The sequence below is a fragment of the Ammospiza caudacuta genome, chromosome 5 (assembly GCF_027887145.1).
Source record: "Ammospiza caudacuta isolate bAmmCau1 chromosome 5, bAmmCau1.pri, whole genome shotgun sequence".
Taxonomy (NCBI): domain Eukaryota; kingdom Metazoa; phylum Chordata; class Aves; order Passeriformes; family Passerellidae; genus Ammospiza; species Ammospiza caudacuta.
In genome coordinates, this window is record NC_080597.1 from 7,391,048 (window position 1) to 7,411,861 (window position 20,814).

At 41.0% G+C, this 20,814-nt stretch overlaps 1 protein-coding gene across 2 annotated transcripts in view; it reads right to left on the reverse strand.

Moving 5' to 3' along the window:
- The window catches only part of WNT7B (Wnt family member 7B), an 89,366-nt gene that overhangs the window by 8,655 nt on the left and 59,897 nt on the right, over positions 1-20,814 (reverse strand). For both annotated transcript variants that reach the window (XM_058805152.1, XM_058805151.1), the window contains exon 3: positions 3,495-3,766. In XM_058805152.1, the coding sequence (XP_058661135.1) occupies positions 3,495-3,766 (272 nt within the window). The remainder of the gene's footprint in view (positions 1-3,494; positions 3,767-20,814) is intronic.

Below are 20,814 nucleotides of genomic sequence, written 5' to 3' on the forward strand. Positions count from 1 at the left end.
AAAACAGCATCAAAGCTGACTTGGTTTGTTGGTATTTAATTTTTCATTACTCTGTCAAAGTTTTGCCCACAGATCTCTCTGTAATCTTTCAGATTTGCAACAAAACGTTCTTTCAGTAACATTTGTCTTAGACTTACACTAGTCCTCTTTGGGGGCTTGTTTTCATGTACCACACTTGTTCTTTTCATCCCAAATCACAGCAGATGTTTAGGAACTGACAGGGAATTTTGTTCCTCTGCTCTCTCACACCATGCGGTGCCGCTTTGCCACCAAACATAAATCTTCCATCAGGAGAGCCTTGTGCCACCAGGAATCCCTGAGCATTTATTCATTCCAAATTACACCAATGACAAGATTATGATTTTTTTCACTGGTGCTTCCTATTGCAAATTTAGCAAAAACTTTGCAAACCTGCCATTAGCTGAAACAATTCTTAGAAATTCAGTGCAGAGCCATACAGGATGCAGGGTGGGGCAATTAGGGTATTCATTCATTCCACAGTCATCAGAAATTCCCTGAGAAGTCTAAATGTCTTTTTTTTCCAATGAGATCATTTATTAGAGGGTTGTATTGAACATCTCAACCCTAGACAGAAGTAAAAGACCCCCCCAAGACTGTTTTTCCCTCATCAGTTTGCAAAGTTTGTGCAATTATTTTTACAGCATGCTGCTTGTTCCACAAAGAGAAATTCCTCTGGGCTCTGGTTTTAGCAGTAGTGAAGTACCAGCAGGTCAGGTTTGAGAGCATCCCAACAAAGGGAAATTATTAAAGCCACACTGCTGTACTTACAAACCCCTCTGACACCCAGGCATGTGTGGGACAAGTGCTGGAAGAGATGGAGAATGAGCAAGATTTCTCAGAGCACATGAGAAAGTCCTTGTGGTGGTATAAAAGAATATTCAAATAATTGCTCGAGGGGCAAAACTGGTGGCCACAGTCTTGACTAATGATCCTTGCAATGAACCTCTGGCCACCTGGTAGATGTTCAATGGGGTCATCAAGGGCCCACCACTGACTTCAGAGCAAGCTGGAAACAATTTGATGTGGGGTTGGGACATTTTTGTGCCCTTTTTTCCTCATGTTTCTGACTTGGAAGGCTCTGAGATTCAAAAAGAAGAATACAAGAAAGGTGGCATATTTGCTGGCTAAAAGTTGTTCTTAGCTAACTCAAAAAGTCAATTTGGAATGACTAAAAAAAGAACTGCAGGCCTTACCATTACAGATGTGAATGCAGGGTATTTTAAATGGTGAAAAGTGCTGTGACATCTCTGTAGGAAACTACACCAAATCCTTTCAGTCATTCTTAGCTTTTGAAAGCAATATAATGAAACAGCTATGGGTATAAATAACTACTGAAAAATGCAACAGATTGTCCAGAGAGTCAGTCAGACTTGAATTCAAAATGTCTAATTTATACAAGCAGCAAATTATCTCAGAAGAACCAAAATCACTAAATATTATTTACTGTACAACTCTGAATATTCAATTAAAGGGAATATATATCACAACACCAACATTATTTCTAAATGTGACCCCCAAACCATATTTTATATTAGCACATTACTCTGGATTTTATGGATTATACTTAAAACCAAAAAACTACATCAAATCCTTTCAGTCATTCTTAGCTTTTGAAAGCAATACAATGAATTAATGAATGGCTATGGGTATAAATAACTACTGAAAAATGCAACAGAAAGTTAATAAATTCCAAAATACTATTTATATTTTTAAAAATGAGAAAAAATATATTGTTGGTATTGCAAGCCCTTGAATTCCTTTCTTAAAACATGAAAGTATTATAATTTGTTTTTTGCAAGAACATTTGAAAAAAAATTTAGAATTGTTAAATAAAATTTATTTGCATGAATTCTGCTACCAGAAGTATCTGTAAAAACATGCACTTATTTGGTTTGGTTATGTCCCTCTGTTTATGAAATTCTGATGAAAAGTAAAATATAATGTGCTTAATAAGAATCAGCAATGTGATCTGGTGGTTACTGTGCTGTATTTAGAATTGGGGGACCCATGATCAGTGCCTGGTTCACATAATGAGCTCTTTCTGTCCTTGGGACTGTTCTCCATCTCAGTATCTGCTTTTGCTCTTTTGTCCCCCTTTCCCATCTAGAGCGTGGCCTGTTCCAAGCAGGACCTGCCTCAGGATCTCCATGGGGGTGGCACACACACACCACAGAGGATGCCAGTTTCAGCAGGGATGGGAATGCATCCATCAGTAATAAATCCTCCCTGGCAAGTTTAAGAGTTGACTTACATCTTGTTTTGCCTCCAAATGCAATTTGTGATGCTGAGCTGAAATTCCCGGCCTAAGTGAGGTGATCACACCTGGAGCTGGTCTTCCAATGTCAATTGCTGAATGAAGTTCTCTTATATCTATGGCAGCAATTTTTAGGAAAAAAGACTGCGGCCCTCAAGGCTGTTTCAGTGTGAATTATCACTGAAGTACCCATCCTCTCCCTACACTTGAGATTGTGCCTCTCTCACCACACTGAATTTATGTAGCATTTCCATCCCAGTGAACCCCTGCCCATACAAAACCCTCTGTTTCAGAGCATGGCCAATGCAACTGTGCTAGCAAACAAGATCCAGGCTGTAAAATAATTGCATTGCTTCTGTCACCACCAATTCTACTCTCTCTGCTCAGTGCTCAGTACAGAACTGAAAGCACACATGGTTTTGGAGGAGCAAAATTCAGTCTTACTTCAGGGACTAGAGAAGGAGGCAGATTTTATTGGATTGCTACATTGGTATATTGGATTTTTCTGCAACACAGGGTACAATCTCTCCTGAGGTAAGTATATATGATGCAGAAAGATTTGTTGCACTTCTTAAAGGACAAGCTTTGACAGCTATGAGTATTGGTGAAAACAAATCAGCATAGCTCCATGCATGATGTTTATTGTTATCATGAGAAGCAATTCCATCATGGTTGTAGACAGGAAACTGCTTCTTCTTCTTCTGAAGCTCTTTGTAGTTACAAAGAGACAGTTGTGCATGAGCTAAGAAGTGCATTGTGTATTACTATGTATATTTAACTAGAGCTGGGGTCAAATAAGTGATTTGGGGTTCACTGGAATAAATATCTGGAAGTGCTGTGGAAGTTGAGCAATGCAGTTGTGTCCCATCATAAGCCCAGACATCCCTTGTTAGATTTTTGCAAATTGGATGAAAAACTGATCTTCAGCTAACCAGATCCAGCAAGGTCCTCTCTGTTATCAGGGCTGGAAAGAAGGCTTAGGAAGCACAAATTTTTACAGGAGTACCTATAATACATGGTACTATAGGTATCATATATACATGGCCAGCTCTGAATAAAAATAAATGGGGGAAAATGGTGAACAACAGATGAGTTGATGTGGGTGTGGGATAACATCAGAGAGAGGGATGAGCTCTCAGGAAATGCCTCCTGCCACCAAGCCAGCCTCCCCCCCATCCTCCAGCACACAAGATCCCATCCCTCATCCTTTCTGGAATACCTTTCTTCCAGCCTCATTGTTGTGCAAGTTCATCAGCCTCCGTGCATTCTTTTTGATTTCTCGGGCATCAACAAACCTCCGGGAGAACTCAATGCCGTATCTGATATCCGCAGAGCAGCCTCCCCACTTCCAGCCCTCCTCCTGGTTGTAGTAGCCCTGTTTCTCTCGGTCACAGCCACAATTGCTGAGGTTGCCCTGGCTGCAGGCGGCCGTGACAGCGTGCGCGACCCCAGCAGCGGTAATGGCATAGGTGAACGCGGCCTCCCTGCTTCCTGTGGAGAGAAGCCAAAAGCTGATGGGTTGGCAGAAAGGCAGCTGAAGAAAGCACACACACACATCATCTACAGCAAGGGGGGTCAGGCAGCAACGTGAGGTGAGGAGGGGCATCGTTCCTCAGCGTGGATTTCTCATCTTACGGAATTCCGCGCGTGTTTGAGACGCTTGGCTCAGCTCGGGGCAAATTACCCCAGGTATGCAGGCATGGGATAGTCCCAGCAAACCCCTTCACCAGAGGGGAACTTGGCAGTGAATCTGGACAGTGCTGAGGTGAGGCCACAGGATTTGTTTTCATACTGTCTAGTCAGGTTTGCAAGCTTGACGTTTATCTGTTTCAGATTAATAAAAAGTGAGTTGACAGCTACCTCTAACCATGGGCACTGCAATTGGAAAAAGAGAACTATTCAGATAACAACAAACAAAAAAAAACCCTTGGACAAAAATGAGACTGATTATTAATCTAACTTTGGATTATTATTAATCTAACACTAATGGATGCTCCAGTAGCATCCATTAGTGATGCTGAGTGTAAAGTACTGCAAGAGAGACCTATAGAGACAAGAACTGGGTAGGGCTCATTTTCTTTCAAGGCAGAGGTTACTCCTTTCCCTTGCAGACCTCTCCTGTGCATTAGTTTTGCTGAAGTGACCCTTTCCCACTCCCACTCTGACCCAAACCTCTGCATTACCATGGCTATTGAGCATACAAAGGGCACAGAAGTGCTGTGGCAGCACTATTTTCTCTCCAAATTAGGTGAGTACTGTCATGGAAGCACAGAGTTATTTTTTAAATAATAGCTGGTTTAGAAAAGGAGTTATTTTGGGGGGGTTTGGGGGGTTTTATTTGGTCTGTGATGCTGCTACTTGCAAAGGTTCCTGGTTGCCAATTCCATGCAATAGCTGTCGATAATGAATGTATGAGGAGAGGTGAATAAGGTGAATATGAGGAGAGGTGAATAAGGTGAATATGAGGAGAGGTGAATAAGGCTCCTTTCTACATGACTGCCTGAGGTGCCTGTGAGGTGCAAGGAGGCAGAATGATGGCAGGGGAAGATGCAGCCCATCCCTGCTCTTGTGTGAGACCACTCTGTCACCGACTGTACACAGGGCTGGATCGAGGTGTTTTGCTGCTGTTATTTATGACACTTCCACACAAGTTCCCTTCTCAATGCTTCCCCCATAAGTTCCCTTCTCATTGATTTCCTCAGTGTGTTTCTCTGGTAATAAACAGACAATCCTGTAGTGCTGCAGCCAAAGAATTACTATAAAGGATTTGCAGGAAGTTGTTGAAATGCTTTAATGACCACACACAGAGCTCTAGCATCATTAGTGGATTTGGGAAGGGAAAAAAAGCAACACATTTTCCAGAGGAGGAAAAAAAAATAAAACCAACTTAGAAGCTAGTTTTAATTTTTTAATATTTGGATTCATAGATCTCATAATGATTCTGGAATGATAACTCCACAGTGTGGGGGGAATTTATATTTCTTATTTTCATAGTTAGCTTCCTGAAAGATTACACCATTGCCAGATATGAGGAAGATCCTACAAGAAACAATCAGAAACGGAGGTTTGGCACCATTCGCTTGTTTCTCCAAAGAAATAAAAAATGAACTTTGGGTAGGGAAGAAAACAAAAGGGTTTTGTGTTGTTCAGCTCCCAAGAAGGTTGAGCTGGCATGTGCATTATTTGAGTAGATGGTGCAGTTGCAGGAGCTGTGCCTCTGTTTCAGACCCAGCCGTATTTTGTTGGGGTGTACGATGTGTGCAGTCTGGTTCAGTGCTTCCCAAAAATGCTCTGCAGAACACTGGTGGTCCAGGAGGCCACGCTAAAGGGTTCACAGCTAACCCACAGAGCCATGTTAAACACTATTTTAAATAGTGTTTTCAATTAAAAGTTTGATGATAACGATACCTGGTGGTCGGTAAGAAATTTCTGAGGGTTTATAGCAATCCAAACCAGCTATGGGACCACTGTTCTAGCTCCTAGTGTGATCTTCACATGTTGATATCCACTCCTCTCCTCTCTGCCTGCCAGCTAAATTCAAATCTGGGACTCTTGTTTTAAAATTATTAATTAAAATAATAATGTGTTAAAAATTATAATGTGTTTACAGTTATTAATGTGTTCTGTTGACCTGCATGATTACTTTCTTTCTTCTTTAAAAAAAATTCTATTTCTAATCTATAAATGGAAATATTGGAAGTATGAGATGTAATAGAAGCTACATTTATAGATACAGTTGGCTTTTCTTCAGGATGAAGGTAAACAACAAAGCAAAACCAGACCCAGGGAAATTTTTGGTCAGATACCTTTGAAGTATATGTAGAAAGGTTTATTAACAAGATGAAATTAATTCCTGTGAGGGAATATGGCAGCTGTGACCTACAGTTCAGGAGATTTACTCAGAGATTTGGTGACAGTTGCTCATATTTTGTGTTTAGCTCAATATATTCCCCATGTCTCCAGAGCACATGGTAAGACATTTTATTACAGCCACTGTGTCTGTGCCTTCTTTTTCAATTTTCACACATTGCTTCCCTTGGTCAGTTATATAAAATGAAAGAAACTCATGTCTTTATCTTCCTTTCTCTCTCCCTCATTCCCATTATACCCCTGACTACCATCAACAATAAAGGAAAATATCTTTCCTTTATCCATTTGAGAGCTAGCAGCAGTGATGGAATTTTCTCAAGTCATGGGATAATATCCAATGGAAACCACACTGACTCTCTGAAGAGATTACTCTCCTGTTTCAATGCAGCTCTAAAATAAGAAGGTCTCAGAAATTAGCAAGTTAAGTTGTCCTGCTAAGAATTAAAGTTTTGGGGGTATTTTTAAACTAGAATAAGTTTTAAAACTTCACTAGTGTTCCTGGACAGTTCACTAAGGTCCCAGGATCAGTGGAGTCTACCAGAAACTGCTGATGGAGGCGGGAAGGGAACCTCTGTGCTCAAATAATGTCTGCTCTACACAAAGCTTTTCATTAGCATGTCATCACTTGGAATCAGTTCTAAGCAACTCTTTGTCAGGCAGCTAAAAATATTTAAGTAATGATTGCTGTGATACCTTAATGGAGAACAATAATCTCATTTTGCGGAATTTTCTGAGATTTCAAAAATATTCTTAGTCTGCAACAAAAAGGAGACAGGCCTTTCCAGAAATGTTCATGAAATGAAGATATAAGTAGCAGCAGATTTGGGATTTGACCCAAATTTGGGGCTAGATATTTCTTTTCCCAGTGAATATCCTGATTATCTAGTTGTTTGGCAATGCATACACTCAGTTTTTCAGTCTCAGAAGAAAAAATCTTGTCTGACTTCCAAAGTTTTCTGTCCCATAGACCAGAAAAATTCTGTTGAGATTTTTATTTTGGTGGAAAAGACACTGCTTTGGCTTTATTGCAACCCTTGGATTTGTCCATTTCTCTGTTAGAAATTCCTGTCTTGGTGTCAAAGACGACAGTTCTGACTTTATTCCCAAAACATAGAAGGGATGTTTTCATGAATATAACATGAACTAATAACTATCTGATCTGATAACTGTCTAATCTAATAACTCCAAAAGGAGATGACAGGCAGTATTAATTAAAATTAAGCCTTTTTTCTTTGGTGAAGGTGCTCAAGGCCACTTCTAGCAATCTGCCAGGCTATCAGAGGAGTCTGTCATTTGCCAATCTGAGTTACTGCCATTTTCTTGAGTTTATTTGCATTCTAACAGAACTTTAAAAGTGTTCTAAGAGCCAGCAATGCAGGCAGCTGCTGCTCAGACAGATTTTGAACCACTGATTCCTTGGCACTTCTCTTCCATCAGAGAGGAGCCTTTATCTGTCCTTGGAGCCATGGAGTAGCCTGTGTTTTACCCCTCTTTTAGATGTCATTTCTGGCCAAATTTTAGACTTCTAACTGAGCACTTAACTTAGCATGGTTTGATGTGGAAATTCTGACAAGTTCCACAATTGCTGTAGTTTACCAGACTCCAACGTGCACAGATTCAGCAGAGAATTTCCAGCCTGGAGCCACAATCAGCTGAGAATCACACAGGCTAAATACATATTCAATTATCCAGCTGTGAGCACAGGGTTAAAGATTGAACTGTTCCATAGCTGTTTGCAAGACATCTATTTTGTCAGAGTAATTAGATGAGAATTCTGCTATTGCACACACCATCCCTGAAATTACTCATGTCAGCAGCTGGATGAATCAGGCTGCCACTGAATGTCAGCCATTAGAACTGTAATTTAACTTGAAATATTTAACTGCAGAACATACAGTGTTTGGCCAGCAATTTCCTAGATCTTGCATCAGCAATGATAGAAGAAAATACTACACACTGTTATTAAACAAAACAAATTCTTCATGCACTCGCACAAGACAAAAGATTGATTATATGAAACAATACAACATAGGTCAATGGGAAAAAGAAATGAACCACAGCAAAACTAAAAGTTTTTTTGACAAACCTACCCTTTTTAACAAGTCTGGTAAGCTGATGACAGATTGAGTCATTTTTTATGGCAAAGGACCATAGATACATCCAGATGAGTAAACTGAAATTCGGACAACAGCATCTTAAGTAGTGCTGGATGAAGACCTTTACAGACAAGTTTATTTCCTTTGTAATTTTGTATTTTATTCAACACACATATTAACAATTGCCAAGGAAAATAGTGCAGGCTCTGCATTTTGGGTTTGATCCTAGGACAGTACAAGTCACAGGGAGTTTTCTCACTGTCTGGAACAGATCCTTTATTTGCATTTTCAGTGTAATTAACTTTGGTTTATAAAGTAGGGACTAATTAAATTCAATTTAATTTCTCTGTCCCTCTAAATTTCTGTACCCAGTGCTACATGTCAGAACTAGCGGCTACTGAAATCACTTCGTACAGGCAGAAAAATTAAGGCAGAGGAGCAGAAAACTCAAGAGGGTCTCTGCTCTGTCAACCCTAACATAGGCTAATAAGACAGATGTTCCTCACAACAGCTTTTATTGTTGAACAATCTTTATTTTTCCTGTTCTTAAGGATCTTCAGTAGAGGATGTTCCATGGTCTAGCCCAGAACCTTAGGACCCCTCCTGGTATGTATTTCACTAATATTAACCTGAAACTTCTTTCTGAGTGCAAACCCACTGCTTCTTTCTCTAGAGCTTCCACAAACAGATTATTCCCCCCTCCAGCAGCAGCCTTGAAATATGTAAAGGCTTCCACCCCTTCCCGGATGTGCTGCACCATTTCTTGCCCAGCACCCCCAAGGGCTCTGCCCCTTGCCCTGCTCTCCCGGCTGGCTGGTTGGAATTGCAGTGCTGGAGAGGTGACAGGGTGCCCCAGCTGAGGTCAAAGCAGAAGGAGCCCTTCATGTGCCTTGTGTGCTGTAGTCCTGTTTGTTCCTGCCAGCATTCCTCATCTCACAGCAGCAGGACACTTTTGACTCTTACTCAATTTGCAGCTGTCCTCTGTGCAGCTGCTCTGCCACCAGATGTTTGTCATCTTGCATTTGTGCAGATGATCATTCCCATGTACAGATCTTTGCCTTCCTGATTTGCCTCCTCTTTCCTTGTTTTAAGGCTTTTCTCCTTCTTTTCTGGATCACTTATCCATGATCATGTCCAGTTTTGACCCAAACTTCCTCCAGTTTCCTTGTACTCCTTCCCAACATAATATAATTCACAAATGCAATGTGCACATTCTCTTGCAAATGCAATGTCCATATTCTCTTGCTCAAGTCAAGAGTATAATCCTGACTGGTACCAGCTCCAGCACAGGTCACAAGAAACCCAGTCAGCACACCTTTCCACTTTGATAACTACCCTCCAAGATATTTCCAGATGGTCTGTAACCATCTGGCAAGTTCTTATTTTTCTTCTGTGAATGTCATATAAAGCAGGGTCAAAAGCTCCCTTTAAGTCCAAGATGTATGGTATAAACTGCTTCTGCCCTGCCTCTGAGGCCCTGGGTGGCCCAAGATGGAAGGAAATTAGTTTGGTTTAATGTGATTTGTTCTTGACAGTTCCTGGTTGACTCTTACTCATGTCCCTGCTCTTAGTTATGAGCTTACAAATGGAAGTTTGTTCCCATATTTTTTCATTTACTGAAGTTAATCTGATTGGTCCTACAATTCTTTTCTTTTAGGTTTTTGGTGGTTTTGTTTTGCTTTTTTCACAGAGGCAACACATTTGTCTTTTCAATTCTTCTTAATTATAGCTCTTCACTAGTTTTCAGCACTAGTGGCTGCAAGGACAACCACTCACTCCATTAAATGTTCTGAGATGAGGGACATCTAACTGGAAAGCAATCAAAATAGACAAATTCTGCTCTCTAAAGCTCAGAGGGTTCCTCTGTTGCTGGTGTAAGTTTGTAACATCTGCTCATCATTCACCTGCTTAGGGAAGTCTGAGGCAAGAAGTGCTTGGACTTCTTCATATTATCCTTGGTTTGTACTCTCCTCTGGAGTCCACTCCACTGGGCAGTGGATCAGCTTTTGTTCTACATCTCCTACTCACTGACAAATTAGTGCTAACTCATTGATTTCTGTGTAGCCTCCAGTAAATAAAAAAAAAAATAGATATAGCCATCCATGGTTGTGACGTTCCTTTGAAGCACCCGTGCTCAGAAGTGCTCCTGAGCAATGAATGTGGTGCTGGCTGAATGTCCCAGGACTTTCTGGGATGGAGCCTGCTGATGGTCATGTTCAGTAATGTTCTCTTTACAGTGTTCATTCATTTCACTTTTCCTCCTTAACCCCCTTATTTTCTACTACAGTCTAATTAAAATAATCTTGTTTAATTTTGTTTGATTCATATAGGTCTAGAGCTGGAGCAGGGCTGATTACAGCAGCTTCTTCCTAGGCTCCTGTGGTATCTATTTTCAATTACACATGGCCAGGACAGAGAAAATTGCAGATCTCAAGGCTGAGCGTGTGTAGTGATATGACATAATGGTTTATTTACAGATTCTTCTCTTACTCAGCATTTTTCATCTCCAGGCTCCCACTAAGTTTTTATGGCTGGAGGTGCCAGGATCTTGGCCATCAGTTTAGAATTGCTCTGTCAACTGGATTCTTTTCTGTTGCTCATGTGGGTTTGTCAAATCTTATTTTAGAAATGGGCTGTGCATGAGCCAGAATTATTTCACATTAGCCTTATTGCAGTTTCTTGCTGTCACTCTTATATACTTTTGAAAGCATGTCTATTAAAAAGAGATACTCTGCCTCTCCTTTTCACATTTTTTCAAACATTTTTGGAACGTCATGGGTATTTTCTAAAGGCTTGGTGTTACTTTCCACAGTGATTTCTGTAATGAGTCTTCCAAGGATTTACAGGGATTTTAAAGTTAATTAACTCCCTCATTTATTCAGTTAAGTCCTGGCAACCTTAAACAATAGTCAGCATTTCTGTTCTAGTGAACATAATTCTATTATGTTTTTGACTGTCTTTTGGCAACATGTCCCTTGGTGAAGTTTTCTGAGACAATTTCTGTGAGGTTAGTGAGTTTGCTGTAATCTCTGAAAAGATCTTTAGCAGTGCCCAGAGAAATATGAAATTTTTGTGCTCTCTGCCGCAAAACTACATTTGCCATAATAAATATTTCTTACCAGCTCAGCCCTAAGAACTTAGCATTCTCAGAGAAAATGGTGAAATGGAGTGTTGGTCCCAAAGCACCACAGCTTATTTTTGTCTAAGCTAAATGAGAACATGGTGCTGAGCACACATTTAAAGAGTGCAGGAGAGCATGGCCTGAGGAGCACGAGGGGGGAGTTCCCAGATGCTCTGTGCCTTTCAGAGGAGCCTCTGTGTGTCACACACGGCTGTGTTTCCACAAAGCTGCTGCTAATGCTATCAAAGTAGCATGTGGGAAACAAGGGCTGGAGCAGAGGGATTGTCTCCTGCTTGTGCTCTCTTCTGGACCTGCTGGTGTCCCACTGTGGCGCTCAATGGTTCCCTGATGAATGTTTGGTGCCTTTTCTTTTCAGTGATGACAAGAGGTTTGATATGTCACAGTGTGTGAAAGCTCAGCTGGAGACATCTTCCAGTGCACTGGGGTTTAAAAAAGATCTTTGCACCCCTTGCCAGAAAGCATGGAATCCTGAAGGCACCCAGAGAAACTGTGCTCTGAAGTGTACCAAAGTCCTTAAATTAAATGAGTCTGTGAGGAACCAGATGTGTTATACACTCTATTCTATTCTATTCTACTCTATTCTATTCCATTCCATTCCATTCCATTCCATTCCATTCCATTCCATTCCATTCCAATCTCATCCTTTCCTTTCCTTTCCTTTCCTTTCCTTTCCTTTCCTTTCCTTTCCTTTCCTTTCCTTTCCTTTCCTTTCCTTTCCTTTCCTTTCCTTTCCTTTCCTTTCCTTTCCTTTCCTTTCCTTTCCTTTCCTTTCCTTTCCTTTCCTTTCCTTTCTCATCTATTCTATTCTATTCAAATAATTCTACTGCATCAACCTGTTCACAACAGTTTTATGTAGGATTTGACAATGCATTACAGTCTCTCTTTTAAAGGACATTTCACAGAGAAAAATAAGTCCAATATTTAGAAAAAAAGGGAAGGGAATCTATAACTATGTGGGCACATATTTTATCTTTTTTTTAGGTTTGCTCTTGATAGTATTCTTGCACTCTAATATGGCTTGTTAAAGGTTTCTGAGGTACCTGTGTGGGGCTCAGCGAGGAAAACATTGTCCACTTGGATTTAAGAAGTAGAAAAGAAGGAAAAAAGCAACCAGAAAAGAAACCTCCACTCTGAACCTGAGAAGAAAAACAGGACAGTGCTACCAATCACACTTTTAAAGTACATTTGCTTTCAAGTCAACTTCATGCTTAGTTTGAGGAGATACAAGAGCAGAGGAGGTGGCTGCCAGAATCACTGAGATTTTCATGTGCACAGATTTTAGAGGCTTGAGCCTTTCATGAGTGGATCAGTTCAGAATGAATGCACTCAAAGTAGGATCCTACCAACCTAAGTAATTCTGTGATTTTGTGACTCTATTTGATTTTGCTGTGGACCCCATTTCACAAATACTCTGTCTATATTCCTTCTATTATGAGTATCAAAATCCACTACCATGCAGCACCAGACCTTCTCAGTGGATTTTTTGCTGGGTCAGTATTTTAATTAATTTAAATAATCTCAGTGATCTGACATAATAGCACTGTGTTGAAGAGCACCGCTATAAAAATAAATCTGCAGTGCCATTTGCATCATGTCATTTTTTCCTCTGTTACCTTGTGTCATTTCTAGCCCAGATAACAAATCCCCAGGGACAGTGGTCATGTCTGTATTCTTTTTTAAATCACTGTGCATACCTGTCCTTTGCTGTAGGAACATGTTAAATAATCCTCTAAAGGGTCTACTGAATTATGGGTTGTTGTAAGCACCAAACTCCTGTACCTGGGCATGCCAGAGTGTCTGTGGATGGGCTTCTGTATATTCTGCAGATAAAATTTCTGATCTTGCTTCCTGAGATAGTTTAGTTGAATGATGAATATTACCTGAATGTTCTGTGCAGAGCCTATGAATAGGCCAGAGCCACTTTGCCAGAATTGTTGAATTACAAATATCTGAGTGATACCTAGATGAAATTGGTGTTAGACACAAACCTGTTTCTGCAAGAGGCAGTCCTTGCTTTAAGGAGACACATCTTTCAGCTGGAGAGGGCAAGAGAAGGGAGAGATAATTACCTCTTTTTCACAGAGGCATGAGGAGGGTAAGGTATGTATCTAGAGGACAGAAGGACCTGCTCTTGCTGGATTCTTTTTGTGAGGAGATAGCAGTAATTCAGTTGGAATCATCTCAAGAGACAACTGAAATACAAATTCAAGCCGGGGAGAATATCCATGTAGGAGCAGTAGTTATGGGAGTGTGAATCCTCTGCTCTGCTTCTCCACTGTTCAATACAGTATTGACCTGCACATCTACTGGCAGAGACACAGGGGGATCTGGCACAGCAATGCTCAGCATCCCAGTGCCTGCCAGAGAAAGCCATGGCTGTAGGAGTCCACTCCTTACATTCACACCCACACACATCCTCACATGCCACACCTGCTTAGCTTGGATCCACACCCTGCCTTTACTTTTAATTTGGAAAAAAAACCTGGCCAAAAAATACCTAATATGTCTTCCCATAATAATTGCTGAGGTTCTATTTGTTCTGCTTCAGAGAGATACCAAGGGATCCCACATCCCCATTTGGAATTGACATTTCTTGACTACTAGAGAGATAGGTACAACCTCAAGCTGGATATTTTGGATATTTTGTTTGTCAGTGTAGACTTTTTTCTTGTACTCAATTTTTATGTTAACCCACACAAATGTTTGAGATGGATGGATGGATGGATGGATGGATGGATGGATGGATGGATGGATAGATAGATAGATAGATAGATAGATAGATAGATAGATAGATAGATAGATAGATAGATAGATAGATGCATGCCTCCTTTTGGGAGCACATACAAAGCAAGCATAGCCCAGGACATTTATCAAATATGAGATACTGCTTTCAGACTAATGTGTATGGGATACAAACTAATTTACATCTACAGGGAGCTAATCACCCAGAGCTAAATCTGCAACAGGGTGTTGGCTCTAAAAGCCCATCTTTTAGATGTTCTTCCACATAGCATTTTCCATGTGGCTGGCACAAAAATCCAGCCTCACCAAGAGCTGAGAGAGTTAGAAACCAAAAAAGCAAGGCTCCCAGAAGGTATCAAGCTGCATGGCGAAGCCCCGAAACTGGCAGCAGAAAATGCAAGGAAAGGGAGAGTCTAAACTTATCCCATCAGAGCTAAGCCAGATTTCCCTGCACAGTGAGCCTTTCCAACTTTGCTGGCAGCAATCATCTTAGTGTAATTGCTGGAGGGACATGGTGGTTTTAGAAAAGGAGAGCCCACTCTTAAAATATTCCGACTGGGGAAAAAAGATTTCTTTAAATGAAAAGCAAGGAGATTACTTTCTTGCTTTCACTGATTAGAAAAAAAAATATTCTTCTGAACATACTTTCTTGTAGTGTATTTTTTTAGGTTTGTTTTTTTTTTCAGTATCATTTAACTTGGTTCTGTCAAGTACAAAATTAGGATGAGTTTATATAAAGTACTAATTCTACTTTGTCGTGACATTTCTAAAGTAAGCATTTATGAAGAGCAGCTGTATCTTTTATTAAACTGAATCACATACACCAGGCATCTATGTGACCTAGGAAGGGTCTAATAAATAAATAAATAAATAGATAGATAGATAAATAAATAAATAAATAAATATGTGTTTAAATTCTCTTTCAGACTTTCAATCTAAATCCAGACAAATATCATGAAATGGAACAACCACTGACCTTTTAGTTTGCACTGCAACAGCAACACAAGATGCGCATTATGTCAAACAACTGTGAAATAATGACCTCTGGAAGTACCTTGCTCTACACAACATTTCATGGTAAGAGCAGTGAGTATGGAGGACATCCTGCTCAAACTGAGAAATGGTGACAGCCAGACTGGGAGGTCTGAAAAATATTTCAGGTCATGGAGAAGCAGCTCCTGTGTGCCCAGGACAGCACTTTCCAGGCACAGAGAGTGTTATGCTTTCCTGTCTGGTGACTCTGCTCTTCAAGGTGGCCTTCTTCTCAAGGAGTGCATAGACATAGAAAAAGACTTATGTTTGACCAAAAAAAGGAAAAAATAATTTGTGTCAAATAGTGTACCAGAATGTTTTCTTCTTCTGTATGAATTCTGCACAGGAGCAGAGCAGAGAGGTTCTTGCTGCATTTTCTGGGAATTCCTGTTGGATTATCTCCTGAAGGATGAAGGTATGTAGGCTGTCCTACAAATCTGTAGCTCACATAAATTCCTGTCATGGTTTCTAATGGCTGGCAGGACACCTTAGAGGACCAACTCAGCAAGTCAAATTCCACAAGCAAGCCACTTGCACTGTCACAGGTGACCCTTCCTGTGGGTGTGGGGGCTTTCATGGGTTTGGTGCACTCTTGGCAGGGCAGAGTGTGGAAGGGGAGGCAGCAGTGAGTGCTGTGTGGCTGTTGGGGGTGTGCTCACTCTGGATATCTCCCATGGCAGCAGGTGTGCCTCACTGGCTTCAGCCCACTCCACCCAGCCCTTCCAGCCCTGGGGCTGGGCTGGCAGCCCCAGCTTGTGTCTGTGCTCTGCTGTTTCTGCTCAGGGGTCACATCCCCTGGGCTGCAGCAGACCCTGCAAGCCACTGCAGTCCTCCCTCCAGGCTCAGAGCTTGTGGAAAGCAAATGAGAAAATTCTGGTGGGAGGGCTGGGTTGAGACTTGCTTTTGAATTTGCTTAAATATTTTCCAAATGCTCTTTCACACTGCTTGTGTGGCTGCATTCACCTCTCTGATACATCTGCCTTGCCTGTGCATCTTGCTGGGAGGAGAGACAGGGTCAAGAAATGATGTCCACCCTTCTTGGTGTTTAATTTGTAGTCCCATTTGTAACCCCAGGGAGCAAGACACAGCACAGATCACACATATGAAAGAGATTTAAAAGAGTAAAGAGCTCAGAGAAGTTGGGATAAATACACAAAGTTTAGATTCTGATCCAAACCTCTCTGGTTTGCAAAATGAGTTTGGAAGCATCACAAGAGCAAAGTCTGTTTTTTCAGCTCTGGAGCTTCTGGTCCTTACAAGAGTTGGGAAGTGACAAGATTCACATAAACAAGCAAGGTTTATCTGAATCTTCTGAGGACTTACAACAGATACTGAATCAATGTTTCATCTGAGCCTCTCCAGCTGACCCCACTGGGTCAGGTTATCTGATCTAGCAGACAAGTGGTGGCTGTTTATTATTTGTGTTGTGTTAAGTTTGTGTCTTGCCATGGACTGAGAGAGCTCACCCTAAAATGGGGATCCAAACCTGCAAGAGATTGACAAATGGCAGATGCCATAACAACCCTGCAAGCTACCTGCTGAAAAAACTAAAATTTATGAGAATAAAATGATACAATTTCTAGCCCACAGTCAATTGGTTTTAAGCAGTATACCCTGGAAAGGAATTATGAGTTTTAAACAAAGACAAGAAGAAAAATTTCTAGGTTTTTAAGGTACTCCAGCCTCAGACCAGGCTTTGTGACCAGAAAAGGAGGAACAAGGCCCTTTCTGCTGCACATGAGTATTTCAATAGATAGATTGATATTAATACCAGTCTTTGAGATGCTGCTTATGTAAAACTGCTCCTAAAACCCACGAGCAATGTCTCTACTGCAAATTCCCCATGAATTTAGTGAGACCCATGAGAAATGGGTCTCACTAAATAATCTTTGCAGCCCCCCACTTTCCAGCAGCTCCTTTCCAGATCTGAACTTTGGAGCTGACCCCTGTCTTTGTGATGGGCCAAACCAAAAGCCAGATCTGAACACCGCTGAACTCTGGGAAAGTTCAAATCTATCGTTTGTGGTTCAGGTTCAGCTCTAATTAAAATGGACCAGTTAGAAAGGCAAATGTCTTCAAACCAAACCAAAACAAATGCTTCACGTGAAAAGTTCTGGGTTGGGCTATATGGTACCAAGCAGTGTTTTTGTCTATCACATGATGTCATGTCCTTCTGGTTAATTTAACACAAACTGACAGCATGCACATGCTGCTGTGTGAGATATTCCATGCAGACACTTTGAATCCAGCTTCAATAAGAAGACAGTATTCATGGAAATGCTTTCATGATGTGCAAAACCCAACAGCAATCTCCCTGCCACTCAGCTCTGAGGGTAGGCTGCCACCTTTCAAACTTTCCATGCCCATCCCTTCTAGTCCAGGGTCTCCCAAAACAGTGTCCTGCCTCCTCTGAGTGAAGCTTATGCCTCATTATGTCACCAGTATGTGGATTATTGCCTCTAATCCCTGAAAACAAACAGGAAGGGGGTGCTGCAGAACCTTAGGTTGCATAAGAGGGCAGGGGAAACCCAGCTAAATCCCTGCTCAGTGGTTCTGTTTATACTATAGTTAATACTAAAGGGTAATAATCAAGATGGTTGATCAGTAGACATGGGGAAAGCAAACAAAAGGGAAAGGAGCTTGGTTTCAGCATTACTGAACTGCTGAAGAGAAAGAAAATGGGAGACAGCAAGGAGAAAGAGAAAGGGAAAGGGGGGGAAAGTGTTAATGCTCCATCTCTGGTGTCAGGATGTGCTCCAGTAGCTAGAAAAAGAGGGAACGCAGACAGGAAGATTTAGTCAAAGAATCACAGCACACATATAATAAGTAACCAGAATTTACTCTCCCTGTGGGCTTTATTCTGTCGCTTTTATGTTACATGTAAGTACTGAACATCAGTTCAGTATTTTCTCTTTGTGAAATTTGAGTGGACAATTACCTAAGGTTTTCAAACTTCCTTCTCCTGCAAACTAAGCTAATAATCCTACTAGGCCTCTTCTACTGAGATTTTTCACTTTGCTGGGTTTTTTTCAGGCCTGGACTAATTTTTTAGAAGACCATATTCCTCCATGATATTTCCTTCTTTTCCTTTTTTTTTTCCTCTTTAAGTAAGAAGACTTTACCAGCAACCAGTTTTGTTTGAGGATATATCTCAAATGTTTAAATGGAGGCTGGTCTCTAATAATTTCAATTCCTCACTGAAATTAGTCATTGTTAGTTTCCAGAGAGTGAGATATGAAGTGTCCAAGGTGACACAAAAAAGCACAGCTGGGAGCAGAGAACAAGTCCATTATCTCCTGGTCCATGCTTTCACCATAAAATGATTATTCTTACACTAAACTAGGAGACACAGGTATGTGAAAAAGGATGGGAAGGGAATGGTATTGAGCTTCTCAACGTGATTCCTCCTCTTAGCTTAGATAAAGAGAATAAAAAATTATTTTATCTATTCTGCATGAATACTTCTCGAGCTAAAGAATATTCCAATGTTTTCTCTCAGAAAATTTTCAGTTCATTTTCACTGGTGAAGTTGTAACTAAAAGAACAATCTAATTAATCATTCTTAGCAATATACTAAATTCTAATTATGGCATAATTTTAAAGACACCATGACAACATAAAGCAGTAAAAGATGCACCTAAGTAAAAGAATGAGACACAATATTTTTTTATGCATAAGTTTTGTGATTTTCATGAAATAGCATTACCAGGAACCTAGTTATTACTTTGGAATTTTCTTTAAAGCAAGAAGTAGAGTGGAATGGAAATAGATACCAGCTCATGTTCTACACATCATAAAGTATTGATGGCTGAAAGAATTATGTGGTATTTTGTCATTGTGACAAACATGGCAGAAAATGGCAAAATATTCTTGTTGATTTGTGCTAATCCTGCTCTGAGTATGGAGGACCCAAATGCTTAGGAATGAGAAGCAGTCAGAGAATAAAACCCACCTGACTGTTTAGGAAAGTTCACCACCTTTACTATGCCCTGAATGAAATATCCTGTCTGATTCTGCCTGGGGTACTGGCATTAGCAACTTTCCAAAATACAGACATAAAGATTATTCTTCAAAAATGCACTGTCAGGTGCCCACCACTGATAGCCAGAACTGCCTCAGCTAAAAACAGGAATGCACCAGTGCTCTGTGCTGGATCCACCTTGGATTTTGGATCCTGCCATTGCCCTTCACCATTACTGATTTTTCCTGCTTCTGGCCCATCCCTTTTCCTTTCCCTCTCCCTTCATATGCATTTATAGGTCTGCTTCACTCTTTCCCACTTCCTCACGTCCCTAGCCAGAGAGCTGAAAGGCTTCCATTACAAAGATTGAAAACACACTCCATATTAGTGTAACAGGATAGTATGACCAGCAGGTCCACGTTTCAAACACATTCAATTTATGTCACAGCTGAGAATAAAGAGCAGGGGAAGCTACTTGGTGGGTTGCTGGAGGCTGTGGCTTCCATTTTTTTGTGGAGCATGTCTCTGTCACTTGCTAAATAGGTGCACCATCTGGTGGTAATTTTGGACTCCCAATTCTTAAATTTCCAAAGAGCAGCGGTGGAGCTACGCCTGTGGTTGCAGCATTCGTTTTTGGGTTTTGCCACTATCTGTCTAAAAGTCCTCAGCTAAGACAACTTCTGCAGGTACTACTGGTGATTGAGTACTGAGAATTGGTAGGATTTTAAATAGGGATCAAGTTTCCATGTCTGCCATTTGGGAGAGCAGATTTGGCTTTATGGGAGGACCAAATGCTTCCCTGAGGAAATATATACATAGAGATGGAAAAATTTCAAACACAAAGAGAATTTAGGTATTTAGGGAGTCTAAACCCCCAGGATAGGCAACAGGGACCATTGTGCAGTCAAATTAAGATGCAAATCACCCTGTGGAAGTGTTTCTCCCTGTTCTTTGACCATACAAGGAAAACAGCCTGACTAGGTTCCTATCTCGGACATCTCAAGCAAATGCCTGGAGCTGTGTGATGTGGAACTGGGCCAAAGAAAAGAAGTGAGGAAGGGGCTCCTCATTTTTCTGCCTTTGTTGTCTGAAACCCTTTAATTCAGCAGCAGAGAGAAACCACTTGAGCCTCTTGTGCCATTCCCCTCAGGAACTACAAAGTTGCACTGACCCTGTCTGATGGGACTGAAAATGGAGATCTCTTCTGAACAAGGTAGCTGGAGGCGGAACCAGACAGAATAAGAGGTTCCACAGTTTGGTGAAGAAATGAGTGCACAGGTAAAAATAGTCATGATCCATGAGTAAATTTGTTTGTTTGTTTTAGCAATGTGAATAAATCTGCAAAGTCTACAGCAGTTCCGTGCATGTCTGTTGAGCTTCCATCCAGAGAGAGCAGAGCCTTCTCCCAGTGCACCAGCGAGAGATGTCTGGGGTGAGAGCAAACCAAAAAGACACCTCAGTAATTCAATCCCATTTAACTAACACCAGCTAAGCCTTAGGAATTATCCTTCTCACACAATTCCAGAAGAGGAGTTTGAACCTCTGCAGTGGAGAGAGCATTGGAGATAGCAGCAAACTACACTTGTGGCTAAAAGCAGTCTCCATCATCCACTCCAAGTGGATCTGGGATGGGCAGAAGGACCCATCCTCTGCTTGTTCTTTCACTATGACTTCTGTATTCTGCAAACCATTTGGT